At 45.6% G+C, this 24,413-nt stretch overlaps 4 protein-coding genes and 1 non-coding gene across 6 annotated transcripts; 4 read left to right on the forward strand and 1 right to left on the reverse strand.

The window, feature by feature from the left end:
* Positions 1-1,415: 1,415 nt before the first annotated feature.
* Positions 1,416-4,700, reverse strand: LOC4332886 (uncharacterized). Its single transcript, XM_015772611.2, has 6 exons — positions 4,485-4,700; positions 4,321-4,377; positions 3,919-4,072; positions 2,943-3,040; positions 2,796-2,861; positions 1,416-1,707 (listed from the first exon to the last, which is right to left on the reverse strand). Exons 1-6 carry the CDS (start codon positions 4,605-4,607, stop codon positions 1,669-1,671), a joined length of 537 nt encoding a protein of 178 aa, XP_015628097.1. The 5' UTR covers positions 4,608-4,700; the 3' UTR covers positions 1,416-1,668.
* Positions 4,701-6,841: 2,141 nt separating this feature from the next.
* On the forward strand, positions 6,842-8,084 carry LOC4332887 (protein SEEDLING LETHAL 1, chloroplastic). The gene has a single exon (XM_015773447.3). The coding sequence runs from the start codon at positions 7,000-7,002 to the stop codon at positions 7,903-7,905; it is 906 nt and encodes a 301-aa protein (XP_015628933.1). The 5' UTR covers positions 6,842-6,999; the 3' UTR covers positions 7,906-8,084.
* A 2,850-nt stretch (positions 8,085-10,934) lies between these two features.
* LOC4332888 (peptide methionine sulfoxide reductase B5-like) lies at positions 10,935-14,600 on the forward strand. Its single transcript, NM_001402157.1, has 3 exons — positions 10,935-11,199; positions 14,003-14,159; positions 14,246-14,600. The coding sequence occupies exons 1-3, from the start codon at positions 11,096-11,098 to the stop codon at positions 14,393-14,395; spliced, it is 411 nt and encodes a 136-aa protein (NP_001389086.1). The 5' UTR covers positions 10,935-11,095; the 3' UTR covers positions 14,396-14,600.
* A 1,198-nt stretch (positions 14,601-15,798) lies between these two features.
* Positions 15,799-19,552, forward strand: LOC107276153 (uncharacterized). Of its 2 annotated transcripts, none has more exons than XM_026024487.2 (4): positions 15,799-16,999; positions 18,500-18,710; positions 18,785-19,038; positions 19,155-19,552. In XM_026024487.2, exons 1-3 carry the CDS (start codon positions 16,029-16,031, stop codon positions 19,004-19,006), a joined length of 1,404 nt encoding a protein of 467 aa, XP_025880272.1. In that variant the 5' UTR covers positions 15,799-16,028; the 3' UTR covers positions 19,007-19,038; positions 19,155-19,552. The 2 variants fall into 2 exon arrangements, with proteins under 2 accessions (XP_025880272.1, XP_015633088.2); XM_015777602.3 differs by having other exon boundaries at positions 18,906-19,038.
* A 1,198-nt stretch (positions 19,553-20,750) lies between these two features.
* On the forward strand, positions 20,751-20,889 carry LOC112938386 (small nucleolar RNA Z247). The gene has a single exon (XR_003241585.1). It is a non-coding gene; the product is annotated as a small nucleolar RNA Z247 (small nucleolar RNA).
* Positions 20,890-24,413: the final 3,524 nt, after the last annotated feature.

Below are 24,413 nucleotides of genomic sequence, written 5' to 3' on the forward strand. Positions count from 1 at the left end.
GTGCTCTTGGTCTCTTGGTAGCTGTGGAAGGAACGAAACTCTAGGGTTTTCGACTCTGCGCTCTCTTCTGTCTCCGTGGTTCTGGAGTCCATCCACTCGGAGGGCCATCTGTGGTTTTTAGCTGGCATTACCACTTTTGGGGATTTATTGGGAGTCTAGCGTAGCTTGGCCCCTTCCCGCTGCTTGGAGTTTGTGTTTAGCCGCCGTAGTTTTCTTAGCTCAGCCTTTTATTTTGCCTTTTCTCCCTTCCCTTGTATAAGCTGGTCTAGCTGATTGCGTCGTGTAACTATAACTCTTTTCTTCTAATATATTAACGTGCAATTATTTTGCACGTTCGCGAAAAAGGTTTCCTCGTATGTATAGCAGTTCTCGTATATGTTGATCTTTGTTACAAGCAACTGTTGGTGCGTGCGTGCGGTACCGTAGTCCTCCTTTTGGAATCGACAGCGCCGCCGCCCGATCCATCGTCCCGCCCAGCGAGGCTCCAATTGATATTGTTTTTGAGCGGGGCGAAGTGACCCCCGGCCGAGGCTCGGCGCGCTGTGGCCACCCCAAATAATGAGTCAATTTTTCCTGGGCACGCAAGTATCCAGCTCGCGTGGCCGGCCAGGCGTCGTGGCCTCCACCCTTGTCAACATCGGACGCAAACCGCGAAGCCGAAGTGGAGACATAAGAGAGTGGACTGAGCGGTGAGGGCATTGGGATGAGGATTCAGAACCCTAAGCCAAGGTACGTTGCAGTCGCGAACTGGCGAGGAAGCGGAGCGGTGCTGCAGGACGGAGTCACGGCGGTGAGGCTTCTCGATTTGGTTTTGCTCTAATCCTCAATCGTCTCATGGCCTCCCTCTCCTCACAAAATCGTAATCCCTGAGGTGCTCTCCATCCTAGCTCGCCGACGCCAGCCGTTACATTCTGGGTCGGCGCCGGCCTTCGGCTACTCTACTCGAGTGCAATCTCATGATCTCATCTACCACGACAGTGTTGTAGTGGATGCACTTCGGCGGCGGATGCAGCAGCATCGTCATCCGAGTCTTCAACACCCTGATCAACGCTGCGTTGCTATGTCTTCTCCAATCTCCATTGGTATGGAAAGCGCGGGCGTCTGCCACCGCTACCAGCGGGCACCACGATGACCACAAGAACCAATAACTGGCGCGAGGTGAACCAACCCAAGGTAGCAAGAGAGAGTCTCACAAGACAACTGCAGAAGCGCAACACACTGAATGTTCTGCAGTTCAAATTCTCTGACGCTATTCAGAACAAAACGTAAAGGTGTTGTATATAAGGGCAACAAATTGGTCCCTAGCACTAACAGGCCAACATATTCCATCTTGAGCCTCACAGCTCATAATCAAACCAAGATTGCCTTAAGGAAAAGAAGGCTGGTATCAAGAGCCTCTGCAGGACAACAATCAATCATCATAACAACATAATTCAGCTTTACTAAGAATCAACTGACTCTGTATAAATAACCAGGGTAAACAAAAGGGGTCAAGGAAATTGTAAGTTACTTGTCTCAAGATATAGTGCAAGTTTAGTACAGGTGCTGAAATATGATCCTCACAAAAACCAGACTTGTCCCATCTGCAGGGTAATTTTTCGCTTAGTACAGACACCATCTTCCAAGTGGTAAAACTTTAATAAGTACTAACTGAAGCACATAAAGGTTTCAGTGCAAGGGGATCCCTCCACCAGCATATTCAACCTCCTGCCAGCAGAGAATAAAACTCAATCAGTTCGAGCAACCACTGCTATATATATACATGGTATCAATCCATATAGATCATAAAAGTAAATAGTGGCAAACTAACATTCTAGACTTTCAGTTAGAAATATTGACTGGAAAAATATCAAGTATCGGTGGCTAAGGGAGAAAGTTTATCAAAAGGGATAAAATTTTGGTCGCAATATTTACAATTTGTACCAGTAAATGTGTGCATACATTAAAAGAAAAAAGAGCCAAGTCTCTAACAGAAATTCAAGTTTGGGCTTTTGGCTATTTTGTTGAAGCAATTGACATAGCCAGAACAAAAAAAAAAAGAGAGAGAGATGTGGATATCATACAGGTGAACATGAACCTGTTGTGACTAGTCGCCACACATCATGAATTGTACCATACAATATTTTAGGGGGAGTCTTCAAGCTATGGTACTTCTCAGTTCTAAATTCCTCAAAATGTTTCAATCTCAAATTTTGTATTATTTATCTTTGTTGGGCAAAAACTAACTGTGTATATATCCCAAGTTTCATGCCAATCAGGAGGTAAATAAACAATCTCACAAAACAAGTTTCACTGAGATTGGACAAATATCAAAAGGTTTTGGGCAGTTTGCAGGTTATAGTGAAGTTGCAGATGCCATGAACAGGTGAAGCAATTAACAGAACAAGCAACTGGTAGCAGCAAGTTGATTGAGTCCCAGTTTTCACAGTAGTTACCATCAATTATGCAAGGACGAACTACCTCCAGTCACAAATACTTGGTCGTTTTTAACATTTTCATGGGTTCCTAATTGTAACTTTACCAATAATTCTATTGTTATAGACTTGAAAACCCCAATAAAGTAATCATATTATAAAGTACTTTATGAAACAAATTGACACATGACTCTCATATCCAATCTAAATATTTTTAGAAGATACCAATACTCAATTTTTTTTTTAAAAAAAAAGACCGGATGTATGTCCAAAAGGACAAGTATTTCGTGATCAGAGAGAGTAACACACATTCCCAGTACAACAAACCTAAAAGTGACCAGATAAATTCAAGAAGTAATTTGGGTGGTATCAGCAACATACCCGAGCAGGAGCCAGTGAAAACACCCAATCTGATGCATTTGTTGGAAGAAGACCCAACGTATTGAGCTGTAGAAGAAGCAGCTAAGTGCCCAAAGTGCTTACAGAGAAACATGAAAATTCTGACTAAACCATGGTACTATAACTTACCTTCCATACACCTAAACCCATAGCTGCCAAGTTGAGAGCAATAAAGACCAACTTAGGTGCTAGAGTATCCACCCTTGGGTCCTTGAATGGTTCAAAAACTGCAAAAGTACAGAAGGTTTATTAAGGAAAAAAACTCAACACCTAGACTACAGTACTGAATGTCACGAGCATTTTTGTTGTCACAACTTCTGGTACATGGCTGCTAAAATATGGACAACATGAATGTGGACTGTAGCCAATCAATATCAGTCACAAGTCCAGAATAATACTTCATTGTTACATACAAGCAACTGAAGGTTCAATCATCATGTGCCTTTAGAAGATAGAAGGCTGATGCGAGTTAATCATTAGCATTTTATGCAACAGAATAGCCATCTTTGCATATTTTTATTCAGGTTGACAGTGATATTCATTTTTACGAATCAGCTCCACTGTAAAACAAGCAACGTTATTAATCATTGATATGTCCAATTCTCTTTTATTTTCGTATACTTTTGTTGGTCTATTACTACAGTTCAGGTAAAGGATTTTTTTTTTTTGGAAACGTAAGATGATTTTGTTATAAACAATATAGTAAAATTAACAACTATAATTTTAGGGATGATGTAGCATGAACACACATCTAAAAATTTCAGGAGTATGAAAAGCATCCCACATTAATTTTTTAGCATAATATGCCTAGGTATTACTTGCGCTCTACAGACAATCTAGGTGACAAGCAGCAGGTGACCAGGCATTAAGAATTCTTAACATGAATACACATCAGGTTGACCAACAAAAGATAGACCACAATATGGAAGCCCAGGTACAAGCAGCCAGACTACGCGGACGCCAGAAAAGAAATTGCATAAAAGAGGCTAAACTATTCATTGATCAGGAGCTCAGGACTTGCCAGTATGAATCGGTAGCACTAACACTGTTAATCTCGAGCTAAATTAGCAAGTGACACCAACCAAATATAGGCAGGAGGAAGTACCTTTGCCAACAGAGCGGAGGGCGCTGATGGGCTGCCACAGAGCGGAGAACGTGATACCTATGCTAAACAGGTGGACGGTGCTCCCGGCCATCCACATCATGAAACCCATCATCATCAGGTTCTTGAACGGCGCCTGCGCCACCTCCCACGCTTTCTGCCCACACCACGAGCACAGACAGTATAGTCAACACACACAGACCTAAAACCTAGATACCAGCATATGCAATTGCAAGCGAAATTTCGAGCACTCCGCGGAGATAACGAGGCAGCAAGATCTGACGCGTCCTAGATTCGACAGAATTCGTCGATCCACACCGAATTTCTCGTACAGCCATGGAAGAAATCTAAAACTCCGGATCTACCGTACAATCACGCAGGGAAAGAGGGGGAGATCGAGCTCACCTGCGCCTTCCACGCGGTCTCGGAATCCTTCCGCTGCCGCGCGCCGGCGGCGTCGTCCTGCGGGAGGCCAAGAGAGCACACGAGTCAATCCCGCGATCCAGGCGGGAGGGGGAAGAGAATAGAGCAGTTGGACGAAAGACGGGGGGGGGAAGAAGAGGTAGTACCGCGTCGGGGGCGGATCTGGTGAAGCCGGGCGGGTCGGGGATGGAGGAGTGGGAGGAGGAGGAGGAGGAGGCGTCGTGGAGCTCCACCGCCCAGCGGCGGGCGAGGCCCTTGCCCTTCTCCATCGCCGGCGGCCGGTGAGGATGCGGGAGACGACGGATCTCCTCCGGCTCTCTCCGGGTTTGGGCTTGTTGGCGATCGACTGTCGAGTGCGAGTCGACGGGGACTCCCAACACCAAGTTCCAATTAGTGAATCCCGTCAAATTACCGGAAGGCCCCTACCGCAAGTTGTATCTACGAGTTGCTCCCGGGTAAACTAGTACAGCAAGCACACAAGACTGGGCCACTTTGGGCCCAAATTAGGGCCAGGCCCATCCCATTAAAAGCCTTAGAGCCGTTTTTATGGACCTTCTTTGGAGGACCCTTTTTAAGAGCTTGTTTAGCATAGCTTCAACTCCGCTCGACCTTTTTAGGAAACTAGAGCACGGCCAAATAATTTCAATTTCATCCAAAAAATAAGTGAAACAGGTTAAAGTGTTCTCGCAAAATGAATTAGAGAGATTGAGTTGGGTTTAGGCCTTAGAATATAGTACAACCTTTTTTTTAGAAGAGTAGTTTAAAGATGGAAAAATTACAACCAAATTTAAGCAAAGGACTTAAAAGAATTGGAAAAATAATTAGGTGCTTCTATCTTCTCTGCCCACAGCAAGATTTGGAGTTGGACGACACGATTGACGATGGTGATTGCACAATGAATTGCTGAAGATGTTGCCTTAGCACAAACCCAGTTGAGGCCTCACATCGATGGAGGTTAAGACCTTGGCATTCCATAGAAGCAATCAGCCACACACCTTGGATAAACATCACTAAAGCCGAAGAAGTTGGCCGACATTGGAGCAGGAGCATCGAGGATGATAGCCAAAACATTGATTGACAATGAGGACAAAGATTGCATGACATACTGCAGAAAATGGCACCAAGGAGCTTACCCAAATGAGCCCTCCGCTGACTAGAGGTTAAGGCTTCTAAGGTATTGCTCAAAACTCAGTTACCTGTCAAATTGTTGTCAACGACAAAGGAAAAGACGGTTGCCCTTGTACAAAGCTCACTAGAGATAGGTGATATGGCTGGCACAACCTTGACCTTACTAGATCTGGCGCGGTGGTGGAAACTAGCCCGTAGACTATGAAGAATGCCACCAAGAGGAGCACCTATGCACTCTCTGTGGAAACCAGGGCAAGGATGACCAGCCCCGATGACCTCCCTGGGAACCAAAAGAATAAAGCTACCCAAATAACATGACCTAATGAAAAGATCTAACTATATTTTTTTAAAAAGGAATCAACACGAGACTGTGTTATTTCATTAAAAATAGAGGGAACAAAGTATAACCCTTAGGGGTAACGAAAGAAAGAAACTGGAAAAGAAAGATCTGACTATTACTGTGGATTTACAAGGAGGGTGGAGACCCAACCCCTCTACCTCCCATCACCAGTGACAGGGCCATAGGAACTGAGGAGAAAGAGGGGTCGAGGAGGAAGAAAAAAGCCTTTCTCTCTCTATCATCTAGAGTTCACGAGAACACTTAAGAAACCTTGAGGCAATTGTTTTCAAGGACTCGTAAAGTCACGTTTGGAAGAGCTAAATGTTCTTGGAAGCTGATGATTGATGGGAATATAGAGATCCCATGTTTTCCAGCTTCCGATTAGTAGTTCATTTTTAAATTCCATAGTTACTAATTCTTATAATCTAGATAGAGAGTTGAGTATTCTGGATTCTAGAAGTAGTTGCGGCTGCAATAAAGCCCTGAAGCCAAATAGGGCATATAGATGTATTTGCTTTTGAATTTTATTTTGAGAATATTTTTCTCTGCCACTTTTGTTTCGCGGCCTGATTAGCTTTACACAATTGCTATGAAACTCTATTAACTTGTTTGTTCAAGAGCTAAGACTATATTGTTCTTGCCATATGGGTGTCTCGTGTTTCTTTGTTACGAGTGTTAAATAAGCAGTGCAATGGCTCTTGTATTTTTGACTTTTTGTCTCTCGAGAGGACATCCCCTCATTTTAGACATTCGTCTCTTATAGGCATTGCCACATAGTCCTTCTCATTCTATCACTCGACTTTGATCCCATGCATGTCCCTACAGCTAAAAGAAAACACTCGCATTGCTTGTGGCCATGAATTTTCGCTCCCATTTTACAGCTCTCCCCACAGCAAACGACATTGCAGGCTTGCAGCGGTAGAGCTCAACGTGTGGCTGTGCTTTTCCTTCCCCCACGCCATTGCACCGGACCAGCTTCGCATCTTCCCCTCCCACTCCCAGCAGCGAAGGAAAAATCCCGGGAGATCACAGCTGGCCCAATCACGTCTCCCCGCGCCACCCCCTATCCACCTTACCCCACCCCTCCTTATCTTCCTCCCTCCTCGCCACCCGCCAAAAAAAACCACCTCTCTCTCTCGCGACCTCTCTCTCCCGTGTTCACCACGCCGTCCCCGAAGTTTACAGTCTCCACCATGGAGGAGGTCCTGCTGCGCCACGCCCGCCTCCCGAGGCCCACCGCGCCCACCGCGCGCCGCAGCCGCCGCCTCCGCGTCGTCGCCGTCGCGCTGCGGACCAGGCCCACCAGCCTCGCCGTCCCGGGCTTCCCTCCCGCGCCCGCGCCGGCGCCCGAGCACGTGCTGCTGCCGTCGCCGTCCGTGGCCGCGGGCGCCGCCGAGGTGCTGCTCGCCGCGGGGGTGCCGCCCGCCGACCTCAGGCGGGCCGCGGGGATGTGCCCCGAGCTGCTGTCCGTGCCCGTGGGGACCATCACGGCGGCGCTGCGGTTCTTGACCGACGAGGCGGGGGTCCCGGCGGAGGACCTGCCGCGGGTGCTGCGGCGGCGGCCCAGGCTGCTGGTGTCCCCCGTCGCCGCGCGGCTCCGCCCCACGCTCTACTTCCTCCGCGCGCTCGGCGTGCCGGACCTGCCGCGCCGCGCCGACCTGCTCTCCTTCTCCGTCGAGGACAAGCTCCTCCCGCGGATCGAGTTCCTCGAGTCGCTCGGCCTCCCCTCCCGCGCCGCGCGCTCCATGGCGCGCCGCTTCCCGGCGCTCTTCTACTACGGCATCGACGGCAACATGCGGCCCAAGGCGGAGTACCTCCTCGGCGACATGGCCCGGGACGCCGACGACCTCTTCGAGTTCCCGGAGTACTTCTCCTACGCGCTCGCCACGCGCATCGCGCCGCGCCACGAGGCCTGCGCCGCGCGGGGCGTCAGGATGCCGCTGCCGGCCATGCTCCGGCCGGGCGACGACAAGTTCAGGGCCACCCTCGCCGGCTGCGTCGGCTCCACGCCGCCGCGGAGGCGGTCGCCGCTATGGCACGCCTACTGGGTGGACGACGCCGGCGAGGTGGAGGAGATCGGGGCGGCGTCGCAGCCGTGACACGCGACGCGACGCGAGCGCGGCATGTGCATTATTTAGTAGTAAGTAGCGGGCGTTCGTTGCCTGTGTAAGCTGTGCATAAACCACATTGTCATCATCTCTGTAAGTAACATAAATCATCCGGTTGATTTCTCCTGTTAATCAATCATCAATGGAAGCTCTTATAGTTCACACTGATATACCTTCAGCTAATGGCAATGGGTCCCCATTACACTCTTTAAGGTACTCCCTCTATTTACTTTTGATAGTCATATTTTATATTGGCACACAGACTAAGGATAAGTAATTCTACTTATCATCCATTTAAACATGCTACTAGTCATTCCTCGTAAACAAGCAATTCATTAATATTTACATTTCTCAATACCCATGTAGCCAATCATGTGTGGAAGAATGGAGAGTCACGCATTAAATCCGAGAAAGTCATTAAGATGATTTCAGATTTGAAAATATGACTATCAAAAATAAATTTTTCAGATTTAAAAATATGACTATCAAAAATAGATGAAGGGAGTAGTATACTAGATAGATTTCTTAGATCAAAATGGAACAAGTTAGTCGCAGTTCTGAACAACCTACATATATAGCTCTCAATCTCTCATCAATTTGAGTCATTCCAATTTTTATAGGCTCAATACTTCAAATCCGTTTTGGTAGTCATTTCAGTTACACTGGCAGCTCAAAATTTTCGCTTTTGCATCAGTCAGACTTGTTTGATCCAACTCCAGACTCCAGTGCAATGTTTATTTCACCTTGAGAAGTCGTGTATCTTCTTCAGAACTTCCCTATGAATGCTGGATCCTTCAGCTCGTCCTACCTCAAGCCTGCCTTGATTTAATAATTTCTTTCTTTCTTATAAACTCAGAACGTGTGAAGCCACAAGAAGAGCCGTTTATCTCTCTCATACTGCATCTTTTACTGTTTACTTAATCTTTTTAAAAAGTAAAGTGTACTTTGGACTACCTTTTGTTACCTCAATTTTACATCGAACCATCATTTACTTAATCTTTTTTTACTGTGGATTTTTTTTTCATTTAGACCATCAAAACTCTTTTTGTGAGCACATCGGTACCCTATGTCGGCACATCGGCATTTTGGACTAGGTTAGATATGGGTACACAGACGCATTAGGGTGGTCCGACGACGATTTTGATAATTTGGTCCTTTTACCAAACTTATTTTACAACTAGATCTTGATAAAAACTAAAACAAAAATATTCCTTTACCTCAGCATCATAACCCTTGGCGTTGAGACTCAATATCTCAGCACCAAATCCATTTAGTGATGACACCTCTAACGTAAAACTTAAAATGGTACTACACGCAACTAGATAAGCAAGTGAATGTGGTGCATTGGTAAGTGGTCTTGTTTTGTCATTAAGATCATAGTTTGAATCGCCACTGTCGCATGATTATTATTTTTTTTTGACAAGAGGCTGGGAGCTATTCCGAAGTGATAAAACCAAACTGAGAAAGTCATGGCAGTGAAACCGAAGAGGTGGCGCCAAGATGTTGGGTGTCAGTACCCAGGTCCATAAAACTAAGGTAGAGGTTCGATTTTGGTTATAGTTTTATCAAGATCTATTTATAAAAATAAGTTTTATCAAAACGTCAAAGTGTCAAACTTTTCGATGGTCCGAAGTATAACAAAGATAAACATATACCAGTCAAAAGTAAAAGAATGAGATAAATCTAGTCTAAAAGAAAACTAACGTTAAAAAATCTCGAATTATAATTCATTTTTTATTTATAGTATTAAAGAATGTTGCAGTTTATGGCGACTAAATTAAGATCAGACAGTCCACTCATAAAAAAAGAGTCATGTTCATCTTGAGCCGTAAACTTGACCAAGTTCATTGCACCTTTGTGTAGCAGAAACGGAAATTAAGATCAGACAGTTCACTCATAACAAAAGGAGTCATGTTCGTCTTGAGCCGGAAACTCGTCCAAGTTCAATGTACCTTTGTGGAGCAGTGGAGCAGAAACGGGAATATCATACGGAGTACAAAACAGTGAATATAGATGAAGATTTGTTTAGCAGGTGAAAATATGTCCCAGTCTCTAATGTATACACGGTAAGACGATGGAGCCAAAATGTCACGGTATCTTGTTGCGACACAGGAATTTGCGTAATGGATCGAACAACCCAGATAATGCACTTTCTTTTTTTCCCCCTTAGAAACACGCTACAAACGCTGAGCTCACAACAATGCATGCTCACTCCATGAATACGCACAAGCACTCTACCCCTGTAAACACTTTTAAAAGATTAGACTATTACATCTTAATATTAATATTAACGAAGTCATCACATATTTCTAGCTATTTAATGGATGTAACATCTACTTCTCAAAGCATAGTAATTAGTCGTAAATGCCAACACTGTAGGTCAAGTCTAAAACTTAAATCTAGATAGGCTGGTTCTACTCTAAAAAATCTTAGGGCACGCTCATTTTGATGTCATTTTAAATCATATCATTATTCGGTAAAATTAACAAATACGTATAAGTTTATTATTAGATACTGGTAATACTTAGGAAGTTTTGGTAACATCACATTTAGCCTATCCTACCAAAATTTAGCAATATTATTAAACTAAAATTTTGGTATTACTAAATTTTGAAAAGAGTTCATTTTGATACTAATTGTAACAACATAAACGATTTTTGTGTACGAGACCTTACAATTTTTATAAACGGGCAACAATTTGCCGCATTTAGAAAAATTAAGTAGTATTTTCACATACGGCTACTTAAGACGCTCATATGAAAAAAATCGATTTTTCCATACGGGCTCTTAACTGGTCCGCATACAAAAATAAGCTGTACTATTCGATAATATTTGATTCCTATTTCATATCCGGATTTCTGATTCCAAAAAAAAAATATAAAAAATATGATAGAGCTAGATTCCACCCGTGATTCGTTTTCATCCTAGCAAACCTCGCAAAACCGTCATTCGCGAAACGTCATGTTGTTGTGTACTTATTATCCGTTTGGAGGGCAGGGCCGGAGGGCCCGTTGGCACATACTGGTCCTGTGGGCTTTTAAGCGGCGTCGCCGGTGGCCACGCACGCACCCAACTCTCACCTACTCTGCTTCTGCTGCCCTCCTGCATCGACTCACTCCTCCACTCCCGTGTCGTCGTCGTCGTCGTCGTCTGCTTCGTCGGCCGCCGCGCGCCGCCCGCGATGGCGTCGTCGGGGGACAGCAGCGGCAAGCAGCGGAGCGACGAGGAGTGGCGCGCCGTCCTCTCCCCGGAGCAGTTCCGCATCCTCCGCCTCAAGGGCACCGAGTCAGTATCCATCTCCTCCCCTTCTTCCCCCTCCTCCCGTCGCAGCTGCCAGCCACGGCAATCTTCTCTAGTTATTAGTCGCCATGTTCGCCCATCCATCATCCATGTGTTATCCATGGGGAAAGATTCGATTCCCCATCGAGGAAAAATCGCCGCGCTTATTAGCCGCACCCGCAGTTTTGTGAATCGATGATCCGTGCGATGCTGTCGTTCCCTTCCTGCCTGCCTCATCTCCTCAATGGGCTCGTGATGGATGGATTGCTGCCGTGGGGATTTGTCGATTGAGATTGGATTGGATGGAGCTAGATGTTCATCAAATGTTCTCGATTTGTTGTGTTATTGGTTGTTTTTTTTTCTTTTTTGCCACACCAACGAGTGATTCTGGCCCTCTAAAGTGCCATTGACTTTGTTGGTCTACTTAACTATGCTTCATGCCAATGCTTATTGGAGCCTCCTATAAACTACTGCAAGTTGGCCTCTCCTCATATAATTAGTATATAAGCCAACATGTCCAAGTTGACTTACGATAGATACCAAGGAATCTGGAGGGCATAGGGGATGTACGGTCAGTGGCTGAGTGCCACTTGTTAAATCTATATTTTAGTTATAAGTCTGTTCATGCCTGATGGGATTCACAAACCAATATAACAGAGCCATTTTCTGAAACCATGATATAATGAGAGTGTGTGCAGAAAGAATGACAGAGCTGATTTGAGTGTTAGACTTCCCAAAATTACAGATTCATGGAATTAGTTTCATTGCAAGTTCTACAAAATTCTAAATTGGATTCTGGAAGGTGACTAGAGCGCTATCCTAATCTAACAAAGGGATGTATTTGTTTGTATCACTATTGTTTTCCACTATGGGGATGCAATCTAGGCTCTTTATATGTCCACTCCTTTATACAGGCACTGGTTCCTGGTGGAAAATATACAGGCGCTGGAAACGGGTTAGTACATGTTTATAAATGATTTCAAGTGTGTGACACTTGGAAATGGAATGGTTGCCCTCTCATAGAGTTTAGTTGAATAGGAAATTAAAAGTTAGTGCTACCTTCAACATTCCTTCATGTGTACATAATTAGACATCCATGTGTAGTGTTAATTGAACAGTTGTTATGGACCAAAACCTGTTTGACATGGCATTACGAGCTTTAGACATTCAAGGTGCAAAACTGCATATTTTTGGAAGCTTATGCTGCTCCATAGCCTGTGTCTCGTAGAAGAACAGAACATTGAATTATGTGGAACTATGGATTTACTGGTGCAAGTCCATTCTCAATTACTAGGTTGATTGAACTCTGAATGTGTTATGGTTATAGGGACCAGGGCAGCAGCATCCCAGCCCTTAGTTATTTAAATTAGAAGTATGGTTAAATTGGAAAGGGTTAGTTTGGGCCTTAAGCCATTAGGAACTGGAATAAGTAAGAGTTCCAATTGTTAGGGCCACTTGCACAAATATAAGTTAACTAGAAAAGTACCCGTGCGTTGCAACGGGAAGAAAAGACAAGAAAATTGAGAGAAATAGAGTGTGGTTGGCAGATGGCCTAGTGAGATGGGTTGGGATTCCAATTTCTAGCAATGGATAGAAAAGATATATACCTTTCTTTATGATAAAACTTAGGTTGTCGATTTTATTTTAAATTCTCTCTGATGGTTGCAAATTAGTCCTAAAATCTTGTAGTCGCAGTTGCATGGCATTTAATTTTCTCCCGCTTGTCATCTTTTGTCTTCATTGATTTTACTGCTTTTGTGTGAGCTAAGATCTTTTTTTCTATTGAGCCAATATATTTTTCATCCTCATCTGTAAGAGAGAAATTCTCGGTGTCATCTAACTCCGGCATATCAAACTTGAACTATAATCAAATTAACCATCTCTATGCCCATTGCCCATATAAAATTTGATTTCATTGTTCAAATCATCTGTCTCCTAACCCATGCATTGATGCACACGTTACCATATGCCATGGAAAAGTAATCGGTCAACCCAGTAAACAATATCTAGTCAAATCTTGAACAGTAACGGGCCTAAATCAAACTAGCCCAAAATTTCCCTTTTCTTTTCGTTCTATTTTTTTCTTCTGGCCAGATGGCTCCTCGCCACCTCAAATGAATACGTAGTATTTTTATTATGCTGAAATTGCTAGGCCGTTAGGCTGAATCGGATTGCTCGATCCAGCAATCTCACGACATAGGAAAACCGATGTGCACTGTGACAATGTAAAAAAGAAAACAGAAACGATTCGTTAGCGCGCAAGTCACGCTAAACTGACACAGACGGGCCGAACATGCGGACGATGTACACAGGACTCGGAAACAATGAATGAGGATTAGGACACTGCCTCGGAGGATCGGACTAATTGACGGACGAACCAAAAAATTGTTTGAAGCAGATTTTAGAATATCTCAAGTTCTCCCTCGCCTTGTTGTCCCTGACTTCCTGCACGCGACGTCCTTGTTGCCACGGTTCTCTTCCACTGGCTGCCGGGAACAACACCTCCATTGAAACAATCACTACTAGCCCATAACAAAATGAACGGTCAATTGCTAGGTGGATTGAGCTCTGATTGAATGGTCAGGCTGTTTAGATTTTCCTCAATTATCGTCACTTGAGAGGTAAGCTGTTTACTGACGGATATATGTTGGAACACTGCATATGGCATGTTGTCGGGTAAAATAGCGTAGTTATTAAGACCATGACCGCTTTGTTTGTTACTTGATGTGAAATGATTTCTAGAAATGTTGCTACTATGCTGAAGCAGATGTCCTTTCAAAGATATTACTAAACTCTAGTTTCCATCCAGGTTACCTGGAACAGGTGAGTACAACAAGTTCTATGGTGATGGGGTCTACAACTGTGCTGGCTGTGGAACACCCCTGTACAAATCCACAACCAAGTTTGATTCTGGTTGTGGCTGGCCAGCATTTTTTGAGGGACTTCCTGGAGCCATAAACCGAACAGTACGCTTGCATAACCATTTACTAAATCCTTAAAAAGTTCTTTTTTTCTCGTAAGGAATACTGAATTTTGTATTGCGTTTTTGTAGCCGGATCCTGATGGAAGGAGGGTAGAAATCACGTGTGCAGCTTGCGGTGGGCATTTGGGTCACGTGTTCAAAGGAGAAGGCTTCAAGACGCCTACTGATGAGCGTCACTGTGTGAACAGTGTTTCGATCAAGTTCACCCCGGCCTCCTAAATCCTTTCCCAGGTCATTATTATTGGAGGTGAATTCCCCAGGGCTAAAGCTGTGGAAAGCACTACAAAATAATGAATAAAATCACAGAGACATATCCTGTTTGTCCATATATGAATTCATCTCCTGTTAATTTAGCTGTAAACTTGTAACTTAACATTGCTGGGAATGGTAAATGAATGAATAAATGAATCTGGTTCATTAGTTACTGCTCTGTATTTCACGTTGCTTTGTTCAATTATTATATTATATTCAAACCATATGGTTAACTGGTTAAGTACAAATGTGGGTGTGGCCAACAATTTCTTCAGGTAATAATAACTTAACTTAGCAAAGTACTCCATGCTCATTCAAATCATCCTTCGTACTATATCCTAGTGGGGTTGTTTCTCAGATGTATTGCACTTGCAGCACAATATCAGTTTGTCTTTGGTTCGCCAAAATGTACTATTCTGAAACAACTTGAAGTACAATTGATTATATTTTGGCCAAACAGGTAGTGGCAGAAACTAGCTTCCAGGCATACCAAGATTTTCTGCTTAATTATTGCTCAGATAAACTGTGTACTCCACCCGGATTTAGTATCCGTACAGTAGAGGATGCGGTGCTGATGGCGACGGCCAACGTGTGCATATGGTCCCAGTGTTCGTAATCGATCGGAGAGGAGCAGTTAGATGAGCATGCATCATCAACTTTTCACTTCGTCAGTGAGGGAAGGGCCCTCATGTTTAGGAAATTGACCAGGATTATTCAGCTAAATGAACAGTCCTGACAATATCTCCCTTCAATTACTTCCAGATTGCAGCTTTGCAAGCGCTTGGCCTTCAAAAGAAATTTTGAACTTTGTTTCCTTTTCACCCCGATTACATGAACAGCAGGCACTGCGCCATCATATTCACCACAAAAGCCCACGATCTTAGCTTCATTAACCCAAGAGAAACTTCAAACTTTCTATTGCTACACGTATAAGAAAGGGATCTCCTATGGAACATTTGGCAAAAAATCCCTTTGATCTCAACTATTTTTTGATTGTATGATTGCATCAATAGTATATTATCCTTCCGGAGAAGACAAGGAGCTTCCGGAGACAGAGGAAGAGTCCGAGTACGATTCTTGACACGGCTCTGATAATCCAAAATTCGATAGAAAACCCATCAAATTCCTGTCAATGATTGCATCGCAAAACCAATTATAAAAGTTACCAAATGAAGACATTACTTGCTGTATCAATTATAACAATAATCCTGCTTTAAGTAACTATCCGTGCTGAAGCATATCCGTGTTTCTGGGATGCAGGAAAATCCTGCCAAAAATGCGACTCTGTGACAGCTTTGATTGCCTGATACCGACCGTGTACCGTGGCTGTGTGAGTGTTACACAAACCACTGGAACCAGTACGTATTTTAACCAATCAAACGGCTAAAAATTGCACTTATATATGCACATGTACACACTACGGATACCAAACGACTCTTTAATTACGTCATTACGCTACTACGACGAGGACCATCTAAACCGACGCACAAAGTACTCACTCATCCCTCTACCACGTATAGAGAGCGAGAGCTACGTCGTCGAACACTCTAGGCGCGTGTAACGCGTGTTCACCGCGGCGGCGTCGCCGTCGTCGACGTCCATGGCGTCCACGGTGAGGCGCGCGTTCCGGTGCCTCCTCGACGGCCTCCGCTCCCTGCCGCCGCGCCGCCGCCGCGCGGGCGCCGGCGGCGGGGCCGCGCGGAGGTCATCCAAGGCGGCGCCCCGCGTCGTCGTCATCCGCCGGTTCAGCGGCAAGCTGGATCGCCGTCGGGCCAGCGCGTCGGGAGGGCCGCCGACGCCGCCTGCGGCGGCGGCGGCGGCGCCCGTCACCATCCGCGTGGCGACGTTCAACGCCGCCATGTTCTCCATGGCGCCCGCCGTGCCGTCGCCGCCGGATCACGACGACTACGACGGCGACGGCGAAGGGTGCTCCACGTGGCGCGCCCCGGCCTCCTCCTCCGGCGGCAGCCGGCTGGCGCGGCGGCCCAAGAAGGGCATCCTCAAGGCGCAGAGCAGCTCGAGCGCGCCGCCGCCGCCGCCGTCCCCCGAAGTCGAGCTGCTGCGGCGGCGGCGGCACGTGTCGATCAGCCTCCCCGACGACGACGACGAGATCGCCCCGCACCACAGAAGGAACAGCAGCAGCAGCAGCAGCAGCGCCAGCGCGCGCCTCGTGACGAGGCCGGCGGCGGCGACCAGCGGGAGCGGCAGGTGGAGGTCGGTGTTCGGGGCGGTGTGGGAGCACCAGAACCATTACCAGCAGCGACGGCAGAAGCAGAAGCAGAAGCAGGAGCGGGAGCAGGCGACGGCGAGGCACCGGAGCAGCAGCGGCGCGGCGCGGCGGCGGAGCGTGGCGGAGGCGCTGCGGGAGGCGGGCGCGGACATGGTGGCGCTGCAGAACGTGCGCGCGGAGGAAGGGCGCGGGATGCGGCCGCTGTCGGAGCTCGCCGAGGGGCTCGGGATGCGGTACGTGTTCGCCGAGAGCTGGGCGCCGGAGTACGGCAACGCCGTGCTCTCCCGCTGGCCCATCAAGCGCTGGAACGCGCGCCGCCTCGCCGACCACTTCGACTTCCGGTACGTACGTCACACCCGCGACACACGTCAGATCGTCATCACCACGCACGCCATGGCCGCCACCATGCGTGCCTACATTTGCTGCCTTACTAGCTTCGAATCACGCATATCTTTTTCACGAACACGTAAAAGGATTGCACGGCGGTATATTAGAAGAAAGCAATACCGAATCATGCATATCATTTGCATTGCAGTAATTACATCGTCTCATATCTTAATTACATTACATTACACGTGCGCACTTACATACATGCCATCCAAAGTTCCAAACAATTATGAAATTTTGACATTTGGGAAAAAAATTAATGACTATAGATTATGCTGTTATTAAGGCTAGTAAAATCAAATCAAATCCAGCTGAGCATAGTTTTACACTATTTACGACCAAATTAGCGTTTCTCCCTCCTCCATATGTGGTTCAAGTTTAGTTTTGCATCTGTGTTAGATGACAAATTGCCCCTTGACTATCAATAACGAAGCTTTATACTATTTGATGATATGCACGAAACGAGGACACGTTGCTATCAAAGTCTATCCCTTCAGTAAGTAGAAAACCACCAATATAATACTATTTGTATTTCTGCATACATAGGAGAGCAAGTCAAAACTTTTGACAGAAACAACAAAAAGTAGCTGATTTTTCTTACTTTCTCCATATTCTTAAGTTAAGTGGCAATTATCATATACGACAATGGGACGATGACAATTTAGATGAGAAGGGCATACGTATGTATGCACTTTGGCAAGTACAATCACAAAAGATTAGTCATGGAGTAAGTGTAGCTGAAATGTTGCCTTTTTTCCCCCACTTAATATAACAGTAGTTGATGAAATGCTTAGCAGTTCAGCTGCTGAGATGCTTACCCAATGGACTCAGCCTGATCTAAGCTAGTAACTGAGCTAAAAGGAGAATTAGGTTAGCTGCTTCATAAGCATCGAGAGGCCAACATCTAGCAATCAGCAAAGGTTGCTGCAGTGTCGATCGATGGGTCACAATTATTATCCGCGACAGGATTAGTAGCGTGACATTATCAAATTATTAATGCTTTGGTTCTTCATTAAACTAGCTGCCACAGTAGGCCACACGGGCACCTCGATCGCACTTAATAGGTCCCGCCGGTGTACCCAACGTGAGTATACATACGCACATTCTAGCTCGGAGACAACAAACAACAAAAAATGCGTTCATTTGAATCAAACATGCATTATAGGGGCTCATTTAAGACTCTAATCGAATTAATAATGGTTATTTTATTCAGCAGGTGAGAAGCGTGACTCATCCATCCACTGCACAAATTAAGACAAAATGTCCCCAAAATCCTAAATTAATTCCAAGCTAGTAGCATTCAGAACATAAATAGTTGGAGAGAGTAGCAGCGTATGTGTATGATTAGGCCTGAATTTGGTATGGTTAAAATCCTAGATAAGTTAATGATCAAGAACAAGGAACACAGTAAGTAAGAGAGTAACAAACATATTAATAAGGCATTAATGGTGCAGGAACGTGATGAGAGCCACCATTGAGGTGCCGGGAGCCGGGGAGGTGAACCTGTACTGCACCCATCTGGACCACCTCGACGAGGGCCTCAGGATGAAGCAGGTCGACTCCATCCTCCGCTTCGCCGACGGCCACCACCACATCCTCGCCGGCGGCCTCAACGCCCTCGACGCCTCCGACTACTCCGCCGACCGCTGGGCCGCCATCGCCAAGGTACATACCACACACCAATCAATCTATTAAGTTGCATGCACCAGCCAGTTGCAACTAAAAGCCTAAGCTGATAGGGAAAGATGGACAATTCACTTTATACATTCCAACACAATCAATCAATCGATTTTGTCCAAGAAACCATCCTGATCCATCCTGATCATGGGCAATTTCCGGCCGGCGGCGGCGTGCGTGCAGTACCACGAGGAGATCGGCAAGCCGCCGCCGAAGTCGGAGGTGATGAGGCACCTCAAGGCGAAGCGCTACGTCGACGCCAAGGACTTCGCCGGAGGGCGTGACGCCGGCCTGGTGGTGGTTCCCAATGGCCAAGGTTAGATTACTGACAAATCTTATCGCTTGCAGAATTATTCCGGCGATCTGAAGCTGCTGCTAATTAACATCGCTGAGATCTTCTTCTTCTTCTTCTTCCATGGTGGTACGGTGCAGATGTGCAGGGGACGTGCAAGTACGGCACGAGGGTGGACTACATCCTGGCGTCGCCCAACTCGCCGTACAACTTCGTGCCGGGGTCGTACGCCGTCGTCCCGTCCATGGGCACCTCGGATCACCACATCGTCATGGTGGACGTCGCCGTCGCCGCCCACGATGGCGGCGGCGGCGGCGGCGCGGCGAGGCGGCGGCGGAGGCGGAGGGTGGTGAAGGTGACGAACAAGAGTTCGGCGAGAGGGATATTCGCCGATTAGACTAGATGGATTATTATTGGGCTTCTGGTTTCTTCTTCCTTTTGAGTGAACTGTATATGTGTCTCAGTTTACGGCCCAAACACTTTTTTTTGGTGGGGATACGGCCCAAATAATTATCTGGCCGAATAAGCCCATTAGTAATATGAACCGAATGGTAGCGAGCGATCCAATCTTGGGGTTTGGGTTCCAGGAAGGCCCGTCAACATTTTCGTACGCACACAGAACATTGTCGTATGGAATTATTCATCCGATGCCCCTTAACTTGTCAACGAATCTGATTTTCGTCCTTCAACCAGAAAACCAGATACAACGGGTCCCTCAAGTGTTAAAACCGGTGTAATATATAGGTCCCATGGCGGTTTTAGTAGACGTGGCGCTGATGTGGCTAATTTCACTCGGTCTTCATCTGACGTGGCATTGACGTGGTATATATGAAATAAAATTTAAAAATAAAACAAAATATATGGTCCCACACGTCAGTCAAAATAATAAAATTAAAAATAGTGAGACCCACATATCAGTGTCCCCATTCATCCACCTCATCCTTTTTCTCTGTCTGCTCTCCTCCTCCTCCCTCTCTTCTCTATCACCTCATCATCTTCTTGTTAGATATCATGTGTATATCTGGATGTGTCCGGCTGGTTGATCCTATCCTTTAGCTGTTGAGATAGCGTTGTAATCCAGGTTAGTTGGAGATATATCAGCCGGACTATTCTCGTCTTGTAAACCACGATGCAGGTTGTTTGCATCATATATTAATACATGCGACGCACCCAAGAGGAGGTGACGATCGCTTCCTGTCCTCTGACTTTCTTCTTGGTATCAGAGCCTTCTCCTCTTTCAATCCAATCTACTCATGGCGAGCTCGTCCCAATCTCCGGCCGTTGGCTCTCTTGGAGGGATCACGGTCACGGAGAAACTAGGCAAGGGGAACTACCTGATCTGGAAGGTTCAGGTCCTTGCGGTGATTCGAGGAGCACGGCTTGACGGCTACCTCACCGGCGCCATAAGAGCGCCATCGCCGACCACCATCATCAAGAAGAGTGACAAAGATGTTGAGGTCCCCAATCCAGCGTTCGACGAATGGATCGCGAACGACCAGCAGGTACTAGGATATCTGCTAACCACTATGAGTAGAGATGTTCTCTCCAAGGTGGCGACGTGCGGATCTGCTGCCGCGCTTTGGAGCGTGGTCGAAGGGATGTTCTCCTCAGCGACAAGGGCACGCTCCATCAACACCAAGATTACACTGACGAACACAAAGAAGGGCGACCTCAGCGTTGCCGAATACGTCGGCAAGATACGGGCGCTAGCTGATGAGCTAGCGACCTCCGACAAGCTCGTCGACGAAGAAGACCTAATCTCGTTTATCATTGTGGGATTGGATGAAGATTTTGAACCCATCATTTCCTCTTTGGTGTCAAAATCTGAACATGTGAGCCTAGGGGAGGCTTACTCCCAGTTGCTCAGCTTTGAGCAGCGCATGAAACTCCGTCAGGAGCACTCGGCGAACCTTGCTCACAGAGGGCGGGGTCGTGGACAACAACAACAAGGCAGAGGTTGCGGCAATCAAGGTAATCAGCAGCAGCAACAATGCGGTCGCGGCGGAAAAAATTGCGGGAGAGGGCGCGGCAACACCTCCTACCAGCGACAAGGTGGAAACAACACCGACAACCGTCCCAAGTGCCAACTGTGCTACAAAAGGGGGCACACTGTGATTGATTGCTGGTACAGGTATGATGAAGACTTTGTACCTGACGAAAAATATGCAGGAACAGCTGCGTCCTATGGTGTGGACTCCAATTGGTATGTGGACACGGGTGCTACAGACCATATTACTGGAGAACTTGAGAAGCTAACCATTCGGGACAAGTACAAGGGCCAAGATCAGGTGCAAGCTGCGAATGGTGCAGGTATGGTAATCACTCACATAGGTCGTTCAATTGTTAACACCCCATCTCGGCCTCTGTACTTGAATAACATCTTATATGTTCCAAATGCCAACAAAAATTTGATTTCAGCATATCGGCTTATGGTTGATAACTCAGCTTTTCTTGAATTGTATCCTAAACATTTTTCTCTCAAAGATCAGGCCATGAAGGAGATACTTCTTAGAGGACGCTGTCGTGGCCGGCTGTTCCCGCTTCCATCTTCATCCCCTTCAGCTCATCAAGACAAGGAAGCCCTAGCTGCCACTACACCGTCCCTCGAGCGGTGGCATTGCCGCCTTGGTCATCCTTCCTATGCTATCGCAGAAAAAGTAGTTCGTAATCATGATCTACCAGTGTCAGCTGAGTCCAATAAAATGTTGGTGTGTGATGCTTGTCAAAAAGGGAAAAGTCATCAGTTGCCATTTCCCAAGTCTTCTAGTGTCTTTAGTTTTCCCTTAGAATTGATTTATTCAGATGTTTGGGGTCCCGCTCCTGTTGCCGGGGGTGGAAAGAAATATTATGTCAGTTTTATTGATGCTTTCAGTCGCTTTACATGGATTTATTTTCTTAAGCACAAGTCTGAAGTTTTTCAAAAGTTTTATGAGTTCTAAAGTCTTGTTGAACGTATGTTCGATAGGAAAATTATAGCTATGCAAACCGACTGGAGAGGCGAGTATCAAAAGTTGAATACTTTTTTCAGCAAAATAGGCATTACACATCATGTGTCCTGTCCACACACACATCAACAGAATGGCTCAGCTGAATGAAAACATCGACACATTGTTGAAGTTGGTCTCTCTCTTTTAGCACATGCTTCCTTGCCTTTAAAATTTTGGGATGAGGCATATCAATCTGCTGTATATTTAATTAATCACACACCCACTAAAGTTCTTGGTTTTTCCTCTCCACTTGAATATCTGTTTAAACAAACCCCTGACTATCAAGCCCTTAGAACCTTCGGGTGTGCGTGTTGGCCTAATCTTAGGCCTTACAACAATCACAAAATGCATTTTCGCTCTAAGCGCTGCACCTTCCTTGGATACATCCCCATTCACAAAGGCTTTAGGTGTTTGGATTCATCTACTGGCCGCATTTACATTTCCCGTGATGTTGTATTTGATGAGTCCGTTTTTCCCTTAACCGAACTAAATCCTAATGCTGGAACCAATCTCCGTAAGGAGATCAACCTTTTGCCGACTGACATGATTAGTTTTGGGGTTGTTCAGTTGGATGATCATGTGAGTTATTATCCTGCAATTCCTGCTAATCTGTCTCCTGCAGAAAATTTGGAGCAAAACGCAACAGCAAATACAGAAAATGATGCAGCAGAAGATGCAGCCGATTCTGGTGCAGCCGAACACCAAGCAGCTGACAATATCTCTGATGCTGCACAAGAGGACAGTAGTCCTCTGTCCGCCGCGCATCATTCTGCACACGAGGATGCTGCCGATGAATCATCTGCAGCTCCGTCGCCGGCTGACCAGTCTTGTCAACCACAGGCGCAAGGTTCCTCTGCGCCAGGGGGAGAGCCACAGCGTCCAGCTACTCGACCAGTCACCCGGCTTCAAAAAGGTATCAGAAAAGAAAAAATATATACCGATGATACTGTTAAGTATGGTTTTCTCACCACTACCGGAGAACCTAGAGATTTAGCTGAGGCTTTACATGATACAAACTGGAAGCATGCTATGGATGCGGAATTTACAGCTTTATTACACAATAAAACTTGGCACTTAGTTCCTCCACAAAAAGGAAAAAATGTCATGGATTGTAAATGGGTTTATAAGATTAAAAGAAAACAAGACGGCAGTCTAGACAGGTACAAAGTTAGACTAGTTGCTAAAGGTATTAAACAGAGATATGGTATAGATTATGAGGACACCTTTAGCCCTGTTGTTAAAGCTGCTACTATCAGACTTGTTCTGTCTATTGCTGTGTCTAGAGGCTGGACTCTAAGGCAATTAGATGTACATAATGCTTTTCTTCATGGAATACTTGAAGAAGAAGTCTACATGAAACAACCTCCTGGGTATGAAGACAAAGCAAATCCAGGTTGTATTTGCAAACTTGATAAGGCTTTGTATGGTTTGAAACAGGCGCCTAGAGCATGGTATGCTAGGTTGAGTCAGAAATTGCAGCAACTTGGATTTCAGGGATCCAAGGCAGATACCTCATTATTCTTTTACAACAAACAAGGTCTTACAATCTTTGTACTTATTTATGTTGATGATATAATTGTTGCTAGTTCGAGGCAGGATGCAGTTCTAACTCTGTTGCAAGATCTTCAGAAAGAATTTGCCTTAAAGGATCTGGGAGACTTGCATTACTTCCTGGGTATAGAGGTAAATAAGATAAGTAATGGCATTATTCTTACTCAAGAAAAATATGCTAATGACTTACTGAAGCGAGTTGGCATGATTGATTGTAAACCTGTAAGTGCATCGTTATCGACTAGTGAGAAGCTCACTTTGCATGAAGGAGATTTGTTGGGTCTCAATGATGCCTCTAATTATAGAAGTGTAGTTGGAGCACTTCAGTATTTAACTCTGACTAGGCCAGATATTGCTTTTCCAGTGAACAAGGTATGTCAGTTTTTGCATGCTCCTACTACGATTCATTGGGCTACTGTGAAAAGGATACTAAGATATTTAAAACAGTGTACTAAACTTGGTTTAAAGATTAGTAAGTCAAAGTCTATGCTTGTAAGTGGATATTCAGATACAGATTGGGCAGGAAATGTAGATGATAGAAGATCTACAAGAGGTTTTGCAGTGTTTCTAGGAGATAATTTGGTTTCTTGGAACGCAAGAAAACAGGCCACAGTTTCTAGGTCTAGCACTGAATCAGAATACAAGGTATTGGCCAACGCTACAGCAGAAATCATGTGGATACAGACCTTATTGGCAGAACTGGGTGTTTCTAGTCCTCTAATGGCCAGGTTATGGTGTGATAATCTTGGTGCTAAATATTTGTCATCTAATCCTGTTTTTCATGCTAGGACTAAACATATTGAGGTTGATTATCATTTTGTACGAGAAAGAGTACAACGCAGGTTGCTTGAAGTGGATTTT

This window comes from Oryza sativa, chromosome 3 (assembly GCF_034140825.1).
Source record: "Oryza sativa Japonica Group chromosome 3, ASM3414082v1".
Classification (NCBI taxonomy): domain Eukaryota; kingdom Viridiplantae; phylum Streptophyta; class Magnoliopsida; order Poales; family Poaceae; genus Oryza; species Oryza sativa.